The 22,742-nt window shown below is 41.7% G+C and overlaps 3 gene segments (V, D, J or C); all 3 read left to right on the top strand.

Moving 5' to 3' along the window:
* The first annotated feature begins 1,850 nt into the window (after positions 1-1,850).
* LOC132533481 (T cell receptor alpha variable 12-2-like) lies at positions 1,851-5,274 on the top strand. The segment is given in 3 exon segments: positions 1,851-1,899; positions 2,117-2,400; positions 5,126-5,274. Coding segments are annotated over 3 exon segments (423 nt in total).
* Positions 5,275-7,836: 2,562 nt separating this feature from the next.
* LOC132533393 (T cell receptor alpha variable 8-2-like) lies at positions 7,837-12,695 on the top strand. The segment is given in 3 exon segments: positions 7,837-7,888; positions 7,987-8,297; positions 12,402-12,695. Coding segments are annotated over 3 exon segments (651 nt in total).
* A 4,051-nt stretch (positions 12,696-16,746) lies between these two features.
* LOC132533485 (T cell receptor alpha variable 8-2-like) lies at positions 16,747-17,636 on the top strand. The segment is given in 2 exon segments: positions 16,747-16,798; positions 16,897-17,636. Coding segments are annotated over 2 exon segments (516 nt in total).
* The last annotated feature ends 5,106 nt before the right edge of the window (positions 17,637-22,742 follow it).

The following is a 22,742-nucleotide window of genomic DNA, read 5'->3' as shown; positions in this document are numbered from 1 at the left end:
CTAGCATATGAAAAGAATACTAACCTCCCCTCCTTGCCCGCCCCAGGGGTCTAAAGTTTTTTTTTTTCCCAGGTGCCAAAGTTGTTTCTTTTTTACCACCACAAAATTCTATTACAGTGGCTCTAACTTTGCTTCTCCCCCTCCCCACAACATCATTTCCTAATGTACTCAAACTTATTTTTGTCTAGGACAAAAGTAACAATGACTTTTTTTTTTTTTTGGTATTTGTAGAGAGCAATTCCACTCACTACTTTTGTCCACTGTGTCACTATAAAATATCTCTTAGAATAGCATATGCAAATAAATGGTAATTATCTTTATGATCTAGGCCCATGGTTTTCCTACAAGCGAATCCAGCTGGCTGAACTAAAATCACATTTATTTTTACTATTGATTTTTATTGCTTCTAGGGCTATTGCTGGGACTTGGTGCCTGTATGGTGAATTCATCACTCCCAGTGGCCATTTGCTTCCTTTCTTTCATTTGATAAGACAGAGAGAAACTGAGGGGGGAGAGGGAGAGAAGGAAAGAGAAAGAGAAATACCTGCAGTACTGTTTCATTTCCTGTGAAGCTTCCCCCTTGCAGGTGGGTACTGGGAGTTGAACTCAAGTCCTTGCACATGGTAATGCGTGTCATCAACCAGGTGCGGCAACACCTGACTCCAATAAAATCACATTTTAAAAAGACTTACTTGTTGTGACCAGGTGGTGGTGCACCCGGTTGAGCGCACATGTTACAGTGCTCAAGGACCCGGGTTCGAGCCCCTGGTTCCCACCTGCAGAGGGAAAGCTTTGCAAGTGGTGAAGCAGGGCTGCAGGTATCTCTTTTTCTCTCTCCCTCTCCATCTCCCCTACTCACTCGATTTCTGGCTGTCTCTATCCAATAAATAAAAAAAATAAAAAAAAATCAGAATAAAAAAAGATTTACTTGTCTGTTAAAAGAGAAAGACAGTAACAGCATTCTTCTCTGACATATTTGTACTGGGGGTCATGCCCAGTGACTCACACATGCAAGTCCTATGCATGGTACCTGTTATCTGTCAGGGCCACGTCCCCTCTCACCAGCATTACATTGGTGCAAAACGGAATGAAACATCTCAAGCAATTTTATGTCCTTCCTTAGCTTTGTTAAATATTCCCCAGGTCCTGGACTGAAACATGTTTCTTTAATCAGATTTTATACCAGTCTGTCTTGAAAGGATGCATTTGAGTAAAAATATACTGCTTTTAAAATTGGAAGTGAAGGAGTGAGATGGACATCTGGTTTGATGTGGAGAAGAGCTATGCAGTATGAAATGCTCCTTGAATTGCAAAGACCTCACCCAGACTTCTGCAACAGAATACTTGCAGAGTGAAGTGTTCAGCTCAAGAGAGCAGCTCGCTGATGGTTACTTTACCTCTGTGGATAGCTGTCACTTTATATAAAGCACATGCGTAATCCCTTTAAACAGGTAGATTGAGTTTGGCCGTGTTTCTCAGATTTTCGATTTAACTGAGGGGGCAGATTTTCATGTTTTGCAGTCAGTTCATGGAGGACTACATACATTTTGTACTTCTTTGGTCAGCCTCCTGAGCCCACAAGATGGCAGTGTCTTCTCAGGAATTCTAAGGAAAGTCCTCAAGATTCTCTTTCTCTTTCTCTATCTCTCTCCCTCTCTCTCAGGAAAGAAAAAGGAAGGAGGGCCTTGATTGTACAGGAAAGGTGATGAAGAGAGTATTCTTTATCCTGATTGGTAGAGAAGATTCTTTTTATGATTCTTGGAGCAGGAGAATTAGAAATATCTGAGCTAGGATATATATTTTTAGGGTTTGCAGTTTGAATTCTCAGTGAAGCAGAGGAAGAAAGAATAATGAAATCCTTGAGAGTTTCACTGGTCATTCTATGGCTTCACTTAACCTGTGAGTTTTGGGCATGCATCTCTGTGGGAACATAAAGTATGATACTTGGAGCTCTTGTGTATTCCAGTTCTGTGGGTAGAAACATGAATATTCCTTCTTACTATGAGAGTGTGTATGCGTATGGGGGAGAGAAGCCTATGAAAAGAGAAATTAAATTCTGGGGCATAGTCATCTATTTTGCAACCAATCTTTAACTGTTCATTGTCTCTTTGCACAGGGACCAGTGGCCAACAGAGGGGAGTGGAGCAGAGCCCTGGACCTCTGGGTGTCCTGGAGCGAGCCACCGTCTCTCTTCAGTGCACTTACAGTGACCGTGCTTCTCAGTACTTTGCATGGTACAGACAGTGTTCTGGGAAGGGCCCTGAGCTGCTGGTCTACTTTTACTCCAGAGAAGACGAAGTCGAAGGAAGATTTACTGCAAAGATTAATAAAACCAGCCAGTCAATCTCCCTGCTCATCAAAGACACGCAGCCCGGAGACTCTGCCACTTACCTCTGTGCAGTCGGCACACACACTGCTTCCCCTACACCTGCAGCCTGAACCCAAACCCGTCCTGCCTGAGGGGGGTGGTGCTGAGGCTGCAGGGCAGGGGGATTCTATTTGCTTGAAAAAAGATTTGTGTCTTAAGTTCCACAAATATGGCTGTAATATGGATGCTAAATTCACAATCAAAATTGTTTTGTGAATACTTGATTGGTATTTCAAAAAATGTGTTAATTTATTAAAGAGTGGGAGAATCAGAGCGCTACTGCCATATATGCATTTCAGGTAAGGGGACTCAAGATCTCATTCATGCTGAAAAGTCTTGCCTCTTCACTGTGCCAGATCTGGGGCCTCTGTAAAGAGTTGAAGAAAGGAGGGCGGTGGTTATGAATTAGAAAAGTTATTCCTTCCTTCCTTCCTTCCTTCCTTCCTTTCTCTCTTTCTTTCTGTCTCCAGGGTTATTGCTGGGGCTTGGTGCTGGTACTACCATTTCACTGCTCCTGGTGGCCATTTTCTCTCATTTTATCGGATAGGACAGAGAGAAATTGAGAGAGGAGGGGGAGAAAGAGAGGGAGAGAGAAAAACATCCGCAAACCCGCTTTATTGCTTGTGAAGCATCTTCCCTGCTGGTGGGGAATGCATGGGTCTTTGTGCTTAGTACTGTGCGCACTTAACTGGTTGTACCATCACCAGGCCCAGGCGTTGTTTCATAATTATGAAAATAATCTGCCCTGGTGAGAAATGGACACAACATTGGCTTGGATGAATGCTGAGATTTATCTTGTCTTCTCTAGATTGTGTTACGAATCTTTTCAAGGAGATTGCTTAGTTTTGTGATGGAATTTGCACAACTCTTTTTGCATAATGGAGATATCCTCTCACAGCTTCTAGTATGCCTAGTTCCTTCCCCATATAGTCACTCTAAGAATTTGATATTCTTTACTTTAGAGAGGCACTGACAAAACAGCAGTGCAAAAGGCAGAAAGAAATCCTAAGTAAACACTCCGAAGAAGCTGACTGTCCCCCACTCTCAGCTATGCCTCTCACAGGACTGGGCAAGGAAACATTTAGTGGGTGTATTGGAAGCTAAACTTAGAGGCTAAGAGCCAGTGGAACAAAATGCCCAGATAACTGCAGAGATTAAAAATCAGAGAGCATCTATGTTATATTTCAGTAAAGCCTGAGCGGAATTTAAAGTCCCTGGCTTGAGCACTGTGGGGGAATATACTGATACTGATTTCTCTTTTTTATGTTTTGATTTATTTATTATTGGATAGAGACAGAGAAAAATTGAGAGGGGAGGGGGTGGTAGACAAGGAGAGAGACAGAGAAACACCTGCAGCCCTGCTTCTCCACTTGTGAAGCTTTCCCACTGCAGGTGGGGATTAGGGGCTTGAACCTGGGTCCTTGCACATTGTAATGTGTGTGCTTAACCAGGTGTGCCACCACCAGATCCCTGACTTTGATTTCTGTGTACTTAAGAGTGACCTAAAGATGGTAAAGCACTGGCCACTGTTATCAAATGCCCCATACCTGGGCAGGGCACAGGAACACAGACTAATTTCAGACCCTCCCATATCTGAGTATCTAAAAGTTCCAGGCACTAAGGAACTTTGTTATGGTGATTAAAGACATACTTGGATCATTTATCAAAGGCCAGATGGCATTGACATTCTCTTAGAAAATACTGGTAAGTGGTCCGGGAGGTGGTGCAGTGGATAAAGCACTGGATTCTCAAGCATGAGGTCCTGAGTTTGATCCCTGGTAGCACATGTACCAGAGTGATGTCTGGTTCTTTCTCTCTCTTCTCCTATCTTTCTCATAAATAAATAAATATATAAATAAAAACTTTTTAAAGTAAGAAAACACTGCTAAGGACAGCTAGAAACCTGAAGACCACCTGAATGGCTTATTCACTAGACTTGATATAACGATGAATTGTGATACAGCTTGAGTAGGAGTCCAGGAAAAAATATCTGTAACCTGATGGAAATAAAACTTTGTGGTAGACATTAAAGTTGAATTATAGGAACAAATCTAAAAGTCACATTTATTATAAGGTAGAAGATGTAGTACATTAGGCATGGCATTATAAAGTATATTTAAAATTTTTTATCCTACCTATTTATTCATTTACCAGAGCAGTGCTCAGCTCTGGTTTATGATAATGCTGACGATTGAACCTTGGACCTCAGAACTTCAGGTCTGAAAATCCTCTGCACAACATGAAGCTATCTCCCTGGCTCCGTGGCGTTGTTAATGTGATAGAAGCACTTAGAAAACAGGGAAGTAAGTTTTCTAATTTAACTTTCAACTTGAACATTCTCATGTTTGATTTGAACTTTAATGAAGATTAGAACCCTGCCTAAAGTTTGGCTCACCGCAGTTCTGTGACATAGATTAGAGTCGTAGGCTGGAGAATGCAGAGGAGGCCAATTTAGCTAGTCTACCTTCAGCGTATCCCCCTGGGCTCAGAGGCTAGCACCCTGCAGCCCACCTTTTCTCTTTCTCAGCTTGGAACCTCCCCAGCATCCTAAGGAAAAGTCTTCCTTCAGTGCATTTCTACAGAAATCTCCACTCATTCTGGGCTGGGCTTCTTCACTGCCTCCCCAATCAATGCCCTTACAGCTACTTTCCATCATATGGGGATTGCTGGTATCATTTTTTTTTTTTTAATGCTTCCCATTCTGGACTTAGATTTATCTTGTTTAATACTTATAAATTTTCCATGAGAATGTTGGAGAGAAATGTCTATATGTTTAGTCAGATATTTTGGTTTGGAAGTACACATTTAAAATTTCAAACTGACTATATGATTTGGTGCTTTATGTGAAAGAAAGTCTATAGGCAGAGTCTAGAAATAAATCAGAAGTCCAAGGGAGAAATAATTTCAAGCTGGTACAAATCAACAGAGACCCAGGAGTGAGCTTTTCTGACCTTGTGAAAAGGACCCCATTGGCCATTTCCGATTTCACTTTGAGGTATGTTTTGGTCTTTGAAGTTAAAGTTTCTGTTTTGGTAGTGGTCTCTAGGCTGAGGTAAGTAGAGGATAGGGATGGCTTCTTTTTTAAAAGTTTCATCTCACTTGTGGCATACATATATACTATTCAGCTACAATGAAAGAGGAAATCTTGGGGGCTGGGCGGTGGTGTACTGGATTAAGCACACATAGTACAAAATGCAAGAAATCTGCATGAGGATCCCGGTTTGAGACCCCAGCTCCCCATCTGCGGGGGGGGGGGGGCTCACTTCACAAGTGGTGAAGCAGGCCTGCAGGTGTCTCTCTTTCTTTCTCTTTATCTCCTCCTCCTCTTTCAATTTCTTTCTGTCATAACCAGAAAAAAAAGTAGAAAAAATATGGCCACAGGAGTAGTGAATTCGTAGTGCAGGCAAGGAGCCCCAGCAACAACTATGAAGGAAGAAAAAAGAAAGATAAAATCTCACCATTTTCGGAGAGGACATGGACAGAATATTCACCACAGAAGAGATCCACAAGGCCGAGAAACACATGAAACAATGCTCCAAGTCTTTGATTGTCAGGGAAATGCAAATAAAGACAACAATGAGATAGCACTTCACTCCTGTGAGAATGTCATACATCAGAAAAGGTAACAGCAGCAAATGCTGGAGAGGGTGTGGGGTCAAAGGAACCCTCCTGCACTGCTGGTGGGAATGTCAATTGGTCCAACCCCTGGGGAGAACAATTTGGAGAACTCTCAGAAGGCTAGAAACGGACCCACCCTCTGTTCCTGCAATTCCTCTCCTGGGGATATATCCTAAGGAACCCAACATACCCATCCAAAAAGATCTGTGTACACATATGTTCTTAGCAGCACAATTTGTAATATCCAAAACCTGGAAGCAACCCAGGTGTCCAACAACAGATGAGTGGCTGAGCAAGTTGTGGTCTATATACACAATGGAATACTACTCAGCTATTAAAAACGATGACTTCACTGTTTTCAGCCCATCTTGGATGGAGCTTGAAGAAATCATGTTAAGTGAAATAAGTCAGAAACTGAAGGATGAATATGGGATGATCTCACTCTTAGGCAGAAGTTGAAAAACAAGGTCAGAAGAGAAAACAAAAGTAGAACCTGAGCTGGAGTTAGCGTATTGCACCAAAGTAAAAGACTCTGGGGTCCGGGGGGGGGGGGGGCAGAATACAGGTCCAAAAAGGATGACAGAGGACTTAGTGGGGGTTGTATTGTTATATGGAAAACTGCGAAATGTTATTTATATACAAACTATTGTATTTACTGCTGAATGTAAAAACATTAATTCCCCAATAAAGAAATTAGAAAAAAAATCTCACCATTTTCAATAACCTGGATCGAATTGGATGCCAAGTCAAATAACTCTAAAAGTGAAAAACAAACACAACGGAATTTTATTTATACCCAGGGTATAGAAGAACATACAGAATCCATCCAATGGTCCAGGAATTGACGCAATGGACGAAACATGGTATTCTCAAACATGAGATCCCGTGCTTAATCCCTGGTATTGCAAATGCAAAAGTTTACTCTGGTTCTTCTGCTTTGCCATAAATAAATGAATATATCTTTTAAAAAAAGAGTCCAAAACTAATACTTGGGTTATAACCTCTGAGTTGATGTTTACCAGAGGGAAGGGGACACAAATGCCACAAAAGGTAGAGGGATCTGATAAGCTGATGAGGCGATATTAACATTTTGGGGGTTGGCATGGTGTGTGAACGTACTGGTTCTGAAGAGGCTGGGATTTTATGCATTCTGGAAACACATACTATGATATGACTCATTTCCCCACAATTTAAACAGTATTACTATTAGAACATGGAGTGAGCTTCCCTTAGACGGTTGGTCCTATATCCACCCAGGTGGACCTGCTGTCTGCTGAGATGTGTTGAGTGCCATCGTCAGTGTGCTCCATGTCATCCGTCCCCCTCCCCCCAAACGAAGCCCCCATTGCTTTTCATTTCTGGTGAGCTGGGCACACCTATGCCAGATTCACTGAGTTCATGTAGGTTAACACCCCCTTCATTCTTTGCAGAATCGTCCCATGTTCCTAGAGGAAAAGGTTGGGTTGAAGTTTTGACAACTCATCTCCAAAATGGGGAGTGAGCACGCTTGTATCTTTAGTTCTGCTTCTGGCCTCCAGGTGGCGGTGTTGCACAAATGAGACCTTTGCTTTTGGTGTTGCTGATTGTATTTTTCCTTGGCCCCTCCTCCATGGGGCGGGTGTTTCGTCACTGATTTCTGTGTAGATAGAAGAAACCTGTGATGAGAGTGAGAGGTCAGAGATGATTCACACTCATTAACAGAAAGTTCCAGCTCTACCTTTCTCTGGTTGTCAGGCTCCAACTTCTCACACACCTGTAATTCTCAACCTCCCCTTGCTCCAAAGGCCCCCTCCCCCCGCCAGCTACAGTCCTTTCCCTCCAGGGTCTGCAGTGTTGTTCTCACTCACTGCTCAGTCATGTTTCTGGTGCTCATCCCACTACTGGAGCTGATTCTTGCCCTGAGTAAGTAACTTCTATTTCTTTCCTACTTTCATAAGTGATCAGGTTTCAATGGAAACTTGAGCAGAAACATGCTTTCTGTTTACATGTGCTGATTGCAGGAGGAGCTGGAGCCCAGTCAGTCACCCAGCCTGATGGCCACATCACTGTCTCTGAAGGAGACTCTCTGGAGCTCAAGTGCAATTACTCTTCCTCTTATTCAGTGTCTCTCTTCTGGTACGTGCAGTACCCCAGAGGAGGACTCCAGCTTCTGCTCAAGTACCTATCAGGAGACCTGCTGGTTAAAGGCATCAGAGGATTTGAAGCTGAATTTAAGAAGAGTGAAACTTCCTTCCACCTGAAGAAATCCTCAGCCCAGCTGAGCGACCAGGCCCTGTACTTCTGTGCCATCAGTGACACAGTGACTGGGACGGCAGGGGGAGCCGCACACAAACCTCTGACACCCCGCAGTCTTCTGTGTGTCATCAACTCAGCCAGGAGAGATTTCAAAGTGTCTTTTCCAGTTACAGCAATAGGAGACAGATGGTGGATTGAGCCCCAGGGAGCATTTTTCTTGTTTCTTTAAGAGTCAAAACCTTCCCCCTGCTACCTTCCCAGGCTGCTCTCACATGCTGAAGAAGTACATTGTAAAGTGTCAAAGAGTTCAGAAGAAATAATTCATGAAGCAGTTTTAAAAATATTTATTTATTTATTTATTCCCTTTTGTTGCCCTTGTTGTTTTATTGTTGTAGTTATTATTGTTGTCGTTGTTGGATAGGACAGAGAGAAATGGAGAGAGGAGGGGAAGACAGAGGGGGGAGAGAAAGATAGACACCTGCAGACCTGCTTCACTGCCTATGAAGCGAGTCCCCTGCAGGTGGGGAGCCTGGGGCTCGAACTGGGATCTTTACACCAGTCCTTGCACTTTGTGCTACCTGCGCTTAATGCGCTGCGCTACCGCACGACTCCCTCATGAAGCATTTTATATATAGATATAGCGTTCATTATGATGATTAGTACAGCCTTGTGTGTGTGGGAGGTGGGCGGTGAGTAGTGACACACCTGGTTAGGTGCACATAGTAGTAAGTGCAAGGACCCATGCAAAGATCTGGGTTTGAGTCACTGGTTCCCCACCTGAAGGGGGGAAGCTTCACAGGCAGAGAAGCAGGTCTGCAGGTCTCTCTCTTTCTCTTTCCCTTTCCCTCTCATTTTCTCTTTGTCCTATCCAATAAGATAGAAAAGTGGCTACCAGGAGCAGTTGATTTGTAGTGCCAGCACCAAGCCCAAGTGATAACCCTGGGAAAAAAAAATCGTACAGCCTTTGGTGATGATCAACATGTGAGAGACTAGTCTCTAATGCTTGGTGACAGCATTAGATGATGCTCTGTGCTTTGTGGACTTCCAACTACGGTATAAATTCTATAGCATAGATTCTTCATGAGTGTAGCATGAACTCTGCACCTTGATTTGAATCCTTACTTTCAGCACATACAGTAGCATCCTGCTTTAATACTGACACATTTTTAAAGTGAATTCAGCATCACAATACTGATATGTCTAATGCTGAAAACACTTCACAAAACCAGTGAGCAAACTGAATTAACTCTAAATGTTATTTTGATATTCTAAACATTCCCAGTTGTGACTGTTCTTAAAACATATATTCTGTCTTTAATTGAATAACTTGTGGCCAAGCACCTATTTTTAAATTTCTTATCTGTTATTAATAGTATGTTACAAGATTGTAAGATTATAATTTGTGGCTCTATACCCACCACCAAAGTCTGTCTCCCAACCCTTCCACCTCCCAAAGATAACAACCATAGTTCTCATAAGTCTTACTGTTTGCTTGCTTCTTTTTTAAAAATTTTTTGGCAAGTTCTTGTGAATCAGATTGCTAGATTCCACATGAATGAAACCATCTGGTAGTTGTTTTTCATGATTTTACATATTTCACTAAGCACAGTCACCTCCAGTTCCATTCATTTTGTCCCAAAGGATACAATGTCATCTTTTTTGACTGCAGAGTAATATTTCATGAAGTATACATCCCATAACTTCTCTAGCCAGTCATCTGTTGATGGACATTTAGGCTGCTTATACTCATTGGCTACTGTGAGTGATGCAGCTATGAACATAGGGGTGCATATGTCTCTTCTAATTATTGTCTCAGTATCTGCTGGATAAGTGCCTAAGAATGGTATTGCTGGATCATAAAGTAATTCCACTTATACTTGTTTAAGGACTCTCCATACATATTCCATATATTCCAAAGGGGCTGTACCTGTTTGCATTCCCCACCTCTTCAACACCTGTCATTTCCTGGTTTGTTGATGTAAGTGGCCAAGCACTTCATTCAAGTATAAGAGATAAATTCTGAAAGAAATCTTAAGCATTACATTTTAAGATGAATTCATAATGTAAAGTAAACTAACCCACACAAACATTTCCATTCCTTTAAAGAGTAAGCAAAGTTCATAAAAAGCAGGCCTCTACCTCAAAGTTTACAATATCAAAAATTCCATTAATATGAGCATTCAAACCAATGGATATTTCTATTTTTTTTCTGAAGTGATTGCAACAAAAAGTCAGCATGCTTAATATTTTACAGACATTTTATGACACTAAATTGTTCTTTGTGATGATTCCTAATAGGTCAGAAGACCTTCCCCAAATACAAATTGTCTGCTTACTTTCTCTGTCTCTATCTCCTTTGCCTCTGATTTCTTTCTCTGTCATTGTAATGAAATAAAAAATATGAAACAATTCAGGGGGCCTTGATTTCCCTCTGTCTCTACCCAATAAAATAAATAAATAAATAAAAGACAAAATATATGCTTGCCTCTTGAAATAGTATATTTGGGTTTGAAGAAAAACTTTTTTTTATGTTGTCAGTTTTTTAAAAATATTTTATTTATTTATTCCCTTTTGTTGCCCTTGTTGTTTTATTGTTGTTGTCATTGTTGGATAGGACAGAGAGAAATGGAGAGAGGAGGGGAAGACAGAGAGGAGAGAAAGATAGACACCTGCAGACCTGCTTCACCGCCTGTGAAGCGACTCCCCTGCAGGTGGGGAGCCGGGGTTCGAACTGGGATCCTTATGCTGGTCCTTGTGCTTTGCGCCACCTGCGCTTAATTATGTTGTCAGTTTATCCATCTCAGTTCATTTTGTTTTTTTCCCCCCCTTTCATTTCTATGATTGCTAAACATTAAGATTTCTCAGAAATTCATTCATTTGGCATTTCTTTTCCTTTTTTTTTTTTTTTTTTTTTGCAGAGCACTGCTCAGCTCTGGCTTATGGTGGTACAGGGGATTGAACCTGGGACTTTGGAGTTTCAGGCATGGAAGTCTCTTTGCATAACCGTTATGCTATCTAACCCTCACACTTTAAAACTATTTTATTTTACTTATGTGGGTTAGAGAAAATAAAAATTGGGAGGAAAGGGAGAGATAGAAAGGAAAAGAGAAGGAGAGACATCTACGGCATTACTTCATTACTCTTGATGCTTCCTCCTGCAGCTGTGGGGGCTGGGGGCTTGAAACTGGGTCTTTGCACATTTTTAACATGTGAACTCTAAAAGATGTGCTACTGCCAGGCCTAACAATAGTTTATTCCCAGTTGATTGAATCCATTATCTTGATTTTTAAAAATACGCATGTATGAAGATTTGCAGGTGAAACTCAGATGGCACATCTAACTGCTGTAGTCATATACTAAATGATGTAATAAACATCTTTATTTGGGCATCTCCTTTTTTAATTTATAAAATGGAAATATTGACAAGACCATAGGATAAGAGGGGTGCAATTCCATACAGTTCCCACCACCAGAACTTCATATCCCATCCTCTTCCTTGAAAGCTTTCCTGTTCTGTATCCCTCTGGGAGTATGGACCCAGGGTCATTATGGGGTGCTGAAAGTGGAAGGTCTGGTTTCTGTAAATGTTTCCTTGCTGAACATGGGGGTTAACAGGTCGATTTATAGTCCCAGCCTATCCTTATCTTTCTTTAGTGGGGCAGGACTCTGGGGAGGCAGGGCTACAGGACACATTGGTGGGGTCGTCTGTCCAGGGAAGACAGGTTGGCATCATGGTAGCATCTGGAACCTGGTGGTTGAAAAAGAGTTAAGATACAAAGAAGAACAACTTGTTGACTAGTCATGAGCCTAAAGGCAAGAATAGAGCAGATGAGATTTGGGGTCTCCATTCTGGAAAAAGCTAGTAGGTCTATTTTAGGTACATTCCAAGGGGCCCATGACTTTACCAGTTTTGTCTAGTGGGCTGACTGTGCCTTGCCCAGCTTCACTGATTTCCTGTAGGTTTACAACCTTTCTGTTCTCCCCAGATTTTATTGCCTATGTATATAACTTATTTATACAGTTGTACCTTTCCACTTCATGCTTAGACTTTTGTGGCTTCACTCTGTCACTTTTTTTCCCCCCAAATAAAAAGTTAAGACAGTGAAAATGGGTTGTCTGAGTCAATTACACACCCCTGTATTACAATCACAATCAAAGTGACTGTCCGTATTGACTGCAGGCCTATGGATTCCAGCAGCCCCATGAATCCTTTAAGGCCAGTTGTAACCACTCCAACACTCCCTGTATGTATTTCAAATTGGGTGTGAGGAACCAAGCCAATCAGAGCGGATTTCTCTCAGACAAGCTTTCACATTGCTATGCACCAGAGGCATCTTTGCTCTTGGAAGTGTTTGCGATTTCTGAGAACCTTTATCTAAGCCCAACAATGGCTCCTAAACATGCTGCTCCTTCTAAGCCTTCTGACGATGACACTAAGTGCCGAGGAAGATGCTCACCATCCAGGAGAAGGTGAAACTCTTGGATATGATCAAAGATGGGCAAGAAAATCGTGGAGGTCGCCCACTATTACTACTTGAATGAGTCTGTAAAGATGAAAATAACATCTGTGCAAAAGGCTACTTACTGTCTCTTTCAACAAGGAAGCAAAGCTAAAGGAGTGTTATTTCATAGCTAGAGGGAACAAATAACACCGTATTTGGAAGGTCATAAACAGGTTTTTCTGTGCTCTATGACATATTGGATTGATAAGTAACGAATCCTACTTCATGGAAATTCACTTATTGCGGTAGTCTGGAACTGATTTAACGGTGATAAATGAGGGACCATTGTATGTCATATTTTCCTTTCCCTTACAGTTCTGCACAAGCTTCTCTGCAGATGCACCTATGTCAATGTTCTTTTTAGTGTGAGATTCCCATTTGGCATACTTTGTCAATCTATGCTGACCAGTGATGATGGGTGATGGACTCTTGATTTCTCCATCTAAAATAAATATGCAGCACAAGCTATTTTTCTGTTCCTATCACAGGGGGTTGGTGCCTGCATAAAGAAGCGACTACTCTCATTGGTCATTTATTTTCCCTTTTTTTTCTTTCAGTTTTTTTATATTTTATATATTTTTATTTTCCCCTTTTGTTGCCTTTGTTGTTTTTCATTGTTGTTGTAGTTATTATTGTTGTTGTTGATGTCGTCATTGCTAGATAGGTCGGAGAGAAATGGAGAGAGGAGGGGAAGACAGAGAGGGGGAGAGAAAGATAGACACCTGCAGACCTGCTTCACTGTCTGTGAAGCGACTCCCCTACAGGTCCTTGAGCTTTGCGCCACATGCGCTTAACCCGCTGCACTACTGCCCGACTCCCCAGTTTTTAATGTGATAAAACAGATAGAAATTGAAGGGAAGAGAGAAACCACTGCAACATTGCTTCACTGCTCGTGAAGCTAACCCTCTCCTGGTAGGTTCCGGGGGCTTGAACCCAGGCCTTTGCCTTTATCCTTAGTAATGTGTGAGCTCACCTGGTACCCCACCTCCTGGCCCCACCTAAGCAATTTTCTTACGTCCTAAACAAATTTTTAACTTGAGCACCTGAATGGAAGGAGTCATTTCACTTTATGTTAGACAAAGGAAACCACGGTACCTATGAGTTTTAATTGATTAAATTATTAACAATGATGATTTATATATTTAATGATCATGATTACAGAAATTCATTATTAATAATTGTTGAAGTAATGGCATCAATAATAATTAAAGGATGATTTTAAATAGGAATCACTGGCTTGACTACTTCTATTGTTTTAGCACCAAATGGTTTAATAACCAGTATCTCCCACTCTGATGCTCACCTCCAGTAGCCCTAGGCATATGAAGTTCAGATGAGCTGAGGAAATTGATTTTAGTTCTTCTGACTGAGAAATAGCTTTGTAAATACTGCAGACAGGCGATTCCGTGGTTAGAGCACAGCATTTGCATGCATGAGACCCTGGGTTCTACCTTTGGCACTATGCTTGCCAGAGTGATGCTCTGTAGAATAAATCAAAGTATTTGACAAGTACATTACATAAGTTAAAGCCGATCAAAAGATTTTTTTTTCAAAATATTTATTTCCCCTTTTTGTTAACATTGTTGTGGTTATTGATGTTGTTGGATAGGACAGTGAGAAATGGAGTAGGGTAAGACAGAGACGGGGAGAGACAGACAGACACCTGCAGACCTGCTTCACCGCCTGGGAAGCGACTCCCCTGCAAGTGGGGAGCCGGGGGCTCGAACCGGGATCCTGACGCCGGTCGTTGCGCTTTGCACCACGTGCGCTTAACCCGCTGCGCCACCGCCCAACTCCCAAAAGATGGTTTTCTGTGACTAATTCCTCAATGAAACAAGTTGCTCTTCTACTTTACATAACTCCCATTTATCATTTATTTTAGTATTAATGCATCTCTATTCCAGAAGATGACAACATCGCAAGTTCCTAAAGAAGGAAAGGAGATGTGTTGAAGTTTTTTTTCAAAAAATTGTCATGAGGGATTCGGGTGGTAATGCAGCGGGTTCAATGCACGTGGCGCAAAGCGCAAGGACTGGCAGAAGGATCCTGGTTGGAGACCCCCGGCTCCCCACCTACAGGGGAGTCACTTCACAGGCAGTGAAGCAGGTCTGCAGGTGTCTGTCTTTCTCTCCCCTCTCTGTCTTCCCCTCCTCTCTCCATTTCTCTCTGTCCTATCCAACAACGATGGCAACAATAATAACTACAACAAGAAGACAACTAGGGCAACAAAAGGGAATAAATTAAAAAAAATGTCATGGGGGGAAGCAATTACAGAAGCCACCTTCTGCACCCCATAATGTCCCTGGGTCCATACTCCCACAGGGTTAAAGAATAGGAAAGCTATCAGGGGAGGGGATGGAATATGGAATTCTGGTGGTGGGAATTGTCTCCCTCTTATCCCATGGTTTTGTCAGTGTTTCCATTTTGTAAATGAAAAAAAAATAGATTATTATTGGTGGGATTATAGTTTATAGTAAATTGAGTTGATAGTACATGTGTAAATTTTCTACGTTTTCTGCAAAACACTCTCCCCCCCCCCCCAGGTCCTCTTCTGCCATCATGCCCCAGGCAAAACCCCTATGCCCCTGGACTCCCTTACTTTAGTACAATACACCAAACCTGGTCCAAATTCTACTCTGTATTTCCCTTTTCTTTTCTTGTTTCTCAACTTTTGTCCATGAGTGAGATTATCCTATATTCATCCTTCTCTTTCTGGCTTATCTCATTTAACATGATTCCTTCAAGATCCATTCAGGGTGAAGTAAAGAAGGTGAATTCATAATTCTTCATAGCTGAGTAGTATATGTATGTATATATATATATATATATATATATGGTCTCACAACTTTCTTAGCCACTCATCTTTTGTTGGGCTGAGTTATTTACAGGTTTTGGCTATTATTTTTGCTGCTATGAACATAGGAATACAGAGATATTTTTGGACGAATGGGTTTTGCTCCTTAGGCTATATTCACAGGAGACGAATTTTCAGGTCATAGGGTAAATAAGACCATTTCTAGCCTCCTGAGAGTTCTCCAGACTGCTCTCTACAGGAGTTGGATCAATTTACATTCTCACCAACAGTGCAAGAGTTTGCCTCCACAACTTCTCCAACATTTGTTGTCATTGTTGTGTCTGATGGATGACATTCTCATCTGGGTGCATTGATATCTCATTGTTGTCTTTATTTGCATTTCTCTGACAGTCAATGACTTGAGACATTTTCTCATATGTCTGTTGACCTTTTGGATTTCTTCTTTGATGAATCTTCTGTTCATCTCCTCTCCCATTTTTGAATGCAGTCATTTGTCTTTTGTTTATTGCTGAGTTTGGTGAGCTCTATGTATATCCTTATTATTAGACTTTTGTCTAATGTATAACATATAAAAATATTCTTACATTCTGTAAGGAGTCTCTTTGGGTAGTTTTGTTGTTGTTGTTGTGTAGAAGCTTTCAATTTGATGTAGTCCCTTTGGTTTATTTTTGTTTTCATATTCCTTGCAATTGAACTTGTGACAGTAAAGATATCTATACAATTTAGATGGAAAAGAGTTCTACCAATATTTCCTCTAAGTAGTTGATAACTTCTGGTCCAACATCTAAGTTCTTGATCCATTTATAATTTACTTTTGTGTTACACTGAAATTTTGACAGCTCATCTCTCCAGCATGAGTTCTTTTATATCTATAGTTCTGCTTCTGGCCTCCAGATGGTGATGTTGCATAAAGGAGACCATTGCTTCTGTTGTAGTTCATTAGCATGTGTCAGCACTTGGGCCCTCCTCCATGTGGCTGATGTATCTTCACAGAGATCTGTATAGATAGAAACCTGTAAAGAGAATAAAAGGCCAGAGATGATTCACACTCATTAACAGAAAGTTCCAGCTCTACCTTTCTCTGGTTGTCAGGCTCCAACTTCTCACACACCTGTAATTCTCAACCTCCCCTTGCTCCAAAGGCCCCCTCCCCCCGCCAGCTACAGTCCTTTCCCTCCAGGGTCTGCAGTGTTGTTCTCACTCACTGCTCAGTCATGTTTCTGGTGCTCATCCCACTACTGGAGCTGATTCTTGCCCTGAGTAAGTAACTTCTATTTCTTTCCTACTTTCATAAGTGATCAGGTTTCAATGGAAACTTGAGCAGAAACATGCTTTCTGTTTACATGTGCTGATTGCAGGAGGAGCTGGAGCCCAGTCAGTCACCCAGCCTGATGGCCACATCACTGTCTCTGAAGGAGACTCTCTGGAGCTCAAGTGCAATTACTCTTCCTCTTATTCAGTGTCTCTCTTCTGGTACGTGCAGTACCCCAGAGGAGGACTCCAGCTTCTGCTCAAGTACCTATCAGGAGACCTGCTGGTTAAAGGCATCAGAGGATTTGAAGCTGAATTTAAGAAGAGTGAAACTTCCTTCCACCTGAAGAAATCCTCAGCCCAGCTGAGCGACCAGGCCCTGTACTTCTGTGCCATCAGTGACACAGTGACTGGGACGGCAGGGGGAGCCGCACACAAACCTCTGACACCCCGCAGTCTTCTGTGTGTCATCAACTCAGCCAGGAGAGATTTCAAAGTGTCTTTTCCAGTTACAGCAATAGGAGACAGATGGTGGATTGAGCCCCAGGGAGCATTTTTCTTGTTTTTTTTTTTTTAATTTTATTTATTTATTCCCTTTTGTTGCCCTTGTTGTTTTTTTATTGTTGTAGTTATTATTGTTGTTGTCGTTGTTGGATAGGACAGAGAGAAATGGAGAGAGGAGGGGAAGACAGAGAGGAGGAGAGAAAGATAGACACCTGCAGAGCTGCTTCACCGCCTGTGAAGTGACTCCCCTGCAGGTGGGGAGCCGGGGTTCGAACCGGGATCCTTATGCCGGTCCTTGTGCTTTGCGCCACCTGCGCTTAACCCGCTGCGCTACAGCCCAACTCCCTTTTCTTGTTTCTTTAAGAGTCAAAACCTTCCCCCTGCCACATTCCTGCTCTCACAGTCTGATGAAAGTTCATGATAAAGTGTCAGAGTTCAGAAGTGAATAATTCCAGAACATTTTATATAAAAATTTTTAGCATTTGGTGATTAGTAAAGCCTCAGGTGTTGGTCATTATATGAAAGACTGCATTGCTTGCTAATAGCGTTAGCTGGTGCACTGTGCTTAGCAGATTTTCTTTCTCTTTTTCTTTCAGAGAATGCACATTTTTGAAGTTTTTAAAACATCTTATTGGATAAGATGGGGGGTAGTGAATTACAGCACATTTGTCTATACATGTGTATGCTTTCCAAGTTCTGTGTAACAGGTGTCTGCTATATACTCTTGCTCCTCCCCCACTCACCATCAGGGCACCCAAAACCCCCTCTTCTGTTCTGACATCTAGGTCTTTGAGAGAGGTCTTTGTTTCATCAACGTTGGTCACTCCACTCTGTCCTCTCTCTCCTCCCTTTTCCTGTATGTTTGCTGCTTTTACTGCTGTTGTTTCACTTTTCATTGCTACTCTCATGCACATTTCCTCTTTTGGAGTTAGAGCTCCTTCACTTCTTTTCCTGTAGGACTCCTTCCAGTAACTTGCGCAAGAGAAGGTTGTTGGTGGTGAATTCCCTCAGTTTCTGTATGTTTGGAAAGCTTTTGGTTTCTCCTTCATACTTGAAGAATTATTTGGCAGGATAGAGTACTCACGGAGAATCATTCTTATCTTTTAATACTGTAAAAGTGTCATTCTATTCCGTTCTTGTTTCTCAGGTTTATGTTGAGAAATTTGATGAGAGCCTGATGGTTCTGCCTCTGTATGTCAGCTTCTTCCTTTTTCTTGCAGCCTGCAGTATTTCTTCCTTGTCTCTCTACTTTTGGAAAGTGTTAGTAGTATGTGTCTCGGCATTGGCTGTTTGGGGTTCAGTCGTTTTGGATTCCATTTAGCTTCTGTTACATCCATATTTTGACCATTGCTCAGGTATGGAAGGCTTTCAGCAATAATTTATTTGAGTAAGTAATGTTCTCTGCTCCTCTTTCTTTCTTTTCACTTCTCAAACACCCCAATAACATCCACATTTTTTTCCTTCAGATGGAACCCGCTGTTTCACAGAGAATTGTCTTTCCTTCTTCAGCAGCTTTTTACTCTGAGAGTGTGGTGGTTTTATTTTCTAGCCTTCTATCTATCCTATCCTCAAGCTGCTTTATTCTGGATACAAGGCCTCTTAGATAAGCCGTAGTGTTATCCAGTGTTGATTCAAGTAATTCCCCTGACTAACGCATGGAAATGTGTAACAGTTTGCAACTTGTGTCATAATAGTCAGTTATAAGCCCCACTGACTACTGTGTCAACACATCTACTTTATAATATTCCAGAGATGGATTTATCCCAACTTTTGTAGCCAGATTCTACAAATGCTTTGTGTTTCTATTTTCTCCACAATTATGCTCCTTTCACCTAAATAGATGCTAGTATGTCTCACCCTTCACCCAACCATCATCCCCTGGAGCTTGAAATTATCTATGGTTCCAGAGTTCTCTAGAAGAACATTCTATGTTAAATTGAACTTGGTAGAAAGTCAGAAGGCTGCCAATCCTTTAAGAAAGAGCTTCTGCTTTGCATGCTGGGAAAGCCCACCCCCTGCTCTGTGGGAGAATCTATGTGGCTGAACTGTTGACAGCAAAGAACTTCCTTATTTCTTCCAGCTTAGGCATGAAGCCCATCTTCATCTCAGCTCTTGTGATGACATTCATGTTCAGTGAGTAAAGTCTCTTTATTCTGTTTGTCTGATTTCAAATCAATTTAAAGAGATAGTCTCCATCTGATCTTTGGTGATCTGGCTAGTGAGTTGGGATTCTTGGTGGGTGATGGTGAAATTCAGAGTTTCTAAAACTAAGAAGGAAAGACTTCTTGTTGACTTGAAAGCTTACCAGAAAATCAGGGTAGGAAGTTGAAAATGCTGTGACTGACCATTGGTCTTTGATTTTGTTTTGTCTAGGGGTGAGTTGCCAACAAGAAGAAGAGAAATTTCAGACCCTGATTGTCCAAGAGGGTGAAGATGCCCTTGTGAACTGTAGTTATAAAGGTACCATAACTTACTTACAGTGGTATAGGCAAGATTCAGGTAAAGGTCTTTCCATGCTAGTTTTAATAAGATCTAATGAGAAGAAAAAACCTAGTGGAAGACTTGAAGTCACACTTGACACTTCTGGCCAAGAAAGTTCTCTGCTTATCAGAGCTTCCCATGCTGCAGACGCTGCTACCTATTTCTGTGCTGTGGATGCACAGTGCTCCCCACACACCTGCAGCCCCTGCATGAACCCTGTCAGTGCTGCCTCTTAGAGTCCCTGACAGTAGGTTCAGTTAGCAGTTGTGTCTCCCCATGGACAAGAGTCTACAAACAACTGGCAACAAGAAAAAGAATTTTTCTCAAGTTGGTGATTATTTTGGGAGCACTTCAACTGTGTTCAAGGATGACATCGTATTTAGAAAGGACAACTGAATCTCCAGGTTTAGGCTTACCAGTCCTGGCAGTGTGGCTGGGGTGCATCATCTGTGTAGAAGACCTCTTCTTCTTCTTCTTCTTCTTCTTCTTCTCCTTCTCCTCCTCCTCCTCCTTCTTCTTTAAATATATTTTATTTATTTATTCCCTTTTGTTGCTCTTGTTATTTTATTGTTGTAGTTATTATTGTTATTATCGTTGTTGGATAGGACAGAGAGAAATGGGGAGAGGAGGGGAAGACTGAGAGGTGGAGAGAAAGACAGACACCTGCAGACCTGCTTCACCGCCTGTGAAGCAACTTCCCTGCAGGTGGGTAGCCTGGGGCTGGAACCGGGATTCTTATTAAACTCTATTAGAGATCATGATTGTATGCGTGTTACTGATGGTTCATAATTTTGTATCCATCATGAAGAAACCTGAGAAAAGATTGCCCCAAAGGCTCACTATTCTCCCCGATACATTTCCTCTACCTTAATGTTTGTTCAATGTCACAAGTCAATATGACCTCGTCAAAGGACACCTCCAAAAAACAAAGGTTTTTTTCTCCTGACTCAAGCATGAGACCATCATTCCCCAGAAGGATTAGGAATGAACAGGGAGGGCATAAAGATTACTGCCTACAATGTTACAGGCACCACAAGGTCTGACTTGTGAGGAATCCTCCTCTGATTGTTTTCCAGACATTGTATACTATTATCATCCTTTTGAAACTTTGCTTTTTCTAATGTAATCCTTTTTCTGATGTAATCCTCACCAAATAAAAGCCGTGACTGAGGTCAGAGAGTTGATGCACTGATGGAATCCCTTCTTCTTCATTTTAAAAAATATTTATTTACTTATTTTCTCCTTTTGTTGCCTTTTTTATTGTTGTAGTAGTTATTATTGTTGCTGTTATTGATGTCGTCATTTTTTAAAAATATATTTTATTTATTTATTTTCCCTTTTGTTGCCCTTGTTATTTTATTGTTGTAGTTATTATTGTTGTTGCTGTTGTTGGATAGGACAGAGAGAAATGGAGAGAGGAGGGGACGACAGAAAAGGGGAGAGAAAGACACCTGCAGACCTGCTTCACCACTTGTGAAGTGGACTGTCCTGCAGTTGGGGAACCTGGGGGCTTGAACCTTACACCATGTGCGCTTAACCCATTGCGCTACCGGCTGACTCCCAGGGAATCCCTTCTTGCAGGGGAAACTAGTGCAGTCACTCCCAACACTATTCTTTCACTAGCAATAGTGTCTGAGACTCATTTTTTCCAGGTTCATGTGTATGGAGGGACTTTGACAGAAATGACTGATTTGACTGCTGTACTCAGAGAAGACCCCTCTCACTTTTGTTCAAAGAATGATTCCAAGAGGAGGCAATGGGATATTTCCAGTGCGCTGGGGCCAGTGGAACAGAGATTAGGGTATATTTTTTATTAATACTGTGAAGGTGAATGGGGCTGTGAAGTCTTCTAGGAAACATGTAGGAAGCAAGCCGACAGGTTGAAAGAGAGAGAGATTGGAAGGCACTTCAAACCAAGAACATTGTGATAAGAAAATGCGCGAGTGCAGCATACCTTAATCTGAAGGTATGACAAAAATGTCTAGTTGCAGGGACAGGCGGTAGTACACCTGGTTGAGTGCATGTGTTACAATGCAGAAGGAGCTGGGTTCAAGCCCCTCGTTCCCACCTGCAGGAGAAAAGCTTTTCGGGTGGTGAAGCAGAGTTGCAGGTGTCTCTCTGTCTCTCTTCCTCTCTATCACCCCTTTCCCTCTAGATTTCTGGCTGTCTGGATCCAATACATAAATAAAGATAAAGTAAATAAAAGTCTAGTTGTTGTGCTCATTCTTTCCAACAGACCTCTGATTTTCATGTCTATATAAAAATAATCCTGATATCTATCCTTCTTGCTTATATTATTATATGACATGTCCTCCTTGCCAATATTCTAGCAAATGTAATAGAAATAATAGAAATAGAAGCTGTTGGATAAGGTTTCTAGAGAATATTGACTCAGGGGAGTCGCGCGGTAGTGCAGTGGGTTAAGGGCACATGGCACGAAGTGCAAGGACAGGCATAAGGATCCTGGTTCAAACCCCTGGCTCCCTAACTGCAGGGGGGTTGCTTCACAAGTGGTGAAGCAGCTCTTCAGGTGTCTATCTTTCTCTCCTCCTCTCTGTCTTTCCCTCCTCTCTCCATTTTTCTCTGTCCTATTCAACACTGATGGCATCAATAACTACAACAATAAAACAACAAGGGCAACAAAAGGGAATAAACAAAAAATATTTAAAAAATAAAAAAAATATTGACTCAGTCATCATGTCCCCAGTTGCCCTTTTACTTTTTTCTTCTTTCTGCCTGTAAAGTGTGGAGAGTGGGTAGGTCTCCAGCAGCTTCTTCAATGTATGAAAGCAAATGAGGAGGATAGCAGTGGTGCTATCCCCAGGTAAGCACACACGTTACCTTCCAAACGGCCTGAGTTCAAGTGCAGACTGCAGTTTTTGTGGTGGTGAGGCAGATGGAATCTTCATTTGTGAGTATGACGCTGCTATGGTTATTATTTGTTCTGTTACAAACAACCACTGAACAG

Source organism: Erinaceus europaeus, chromosome 16 (genome assembly GCF_950295315.1).
Source record: "Erinaceus europaeus chromosome 16, mEriEur2.1, whole genome shotgun sequence".
Classification (NCBI taxonomy): domain Eukaryota; kingdom Metazoa; phylum Chordata; class Mammalia; order Eulipotyphla; family Erinaceidae; genus Erinaceus; species Erinaceus europaeus.
The sequence above is the reverse complement of the archived record's forward strand: the minus strand, read 5'-3'. Positions and strand labels throughout refer to the sequence as shown.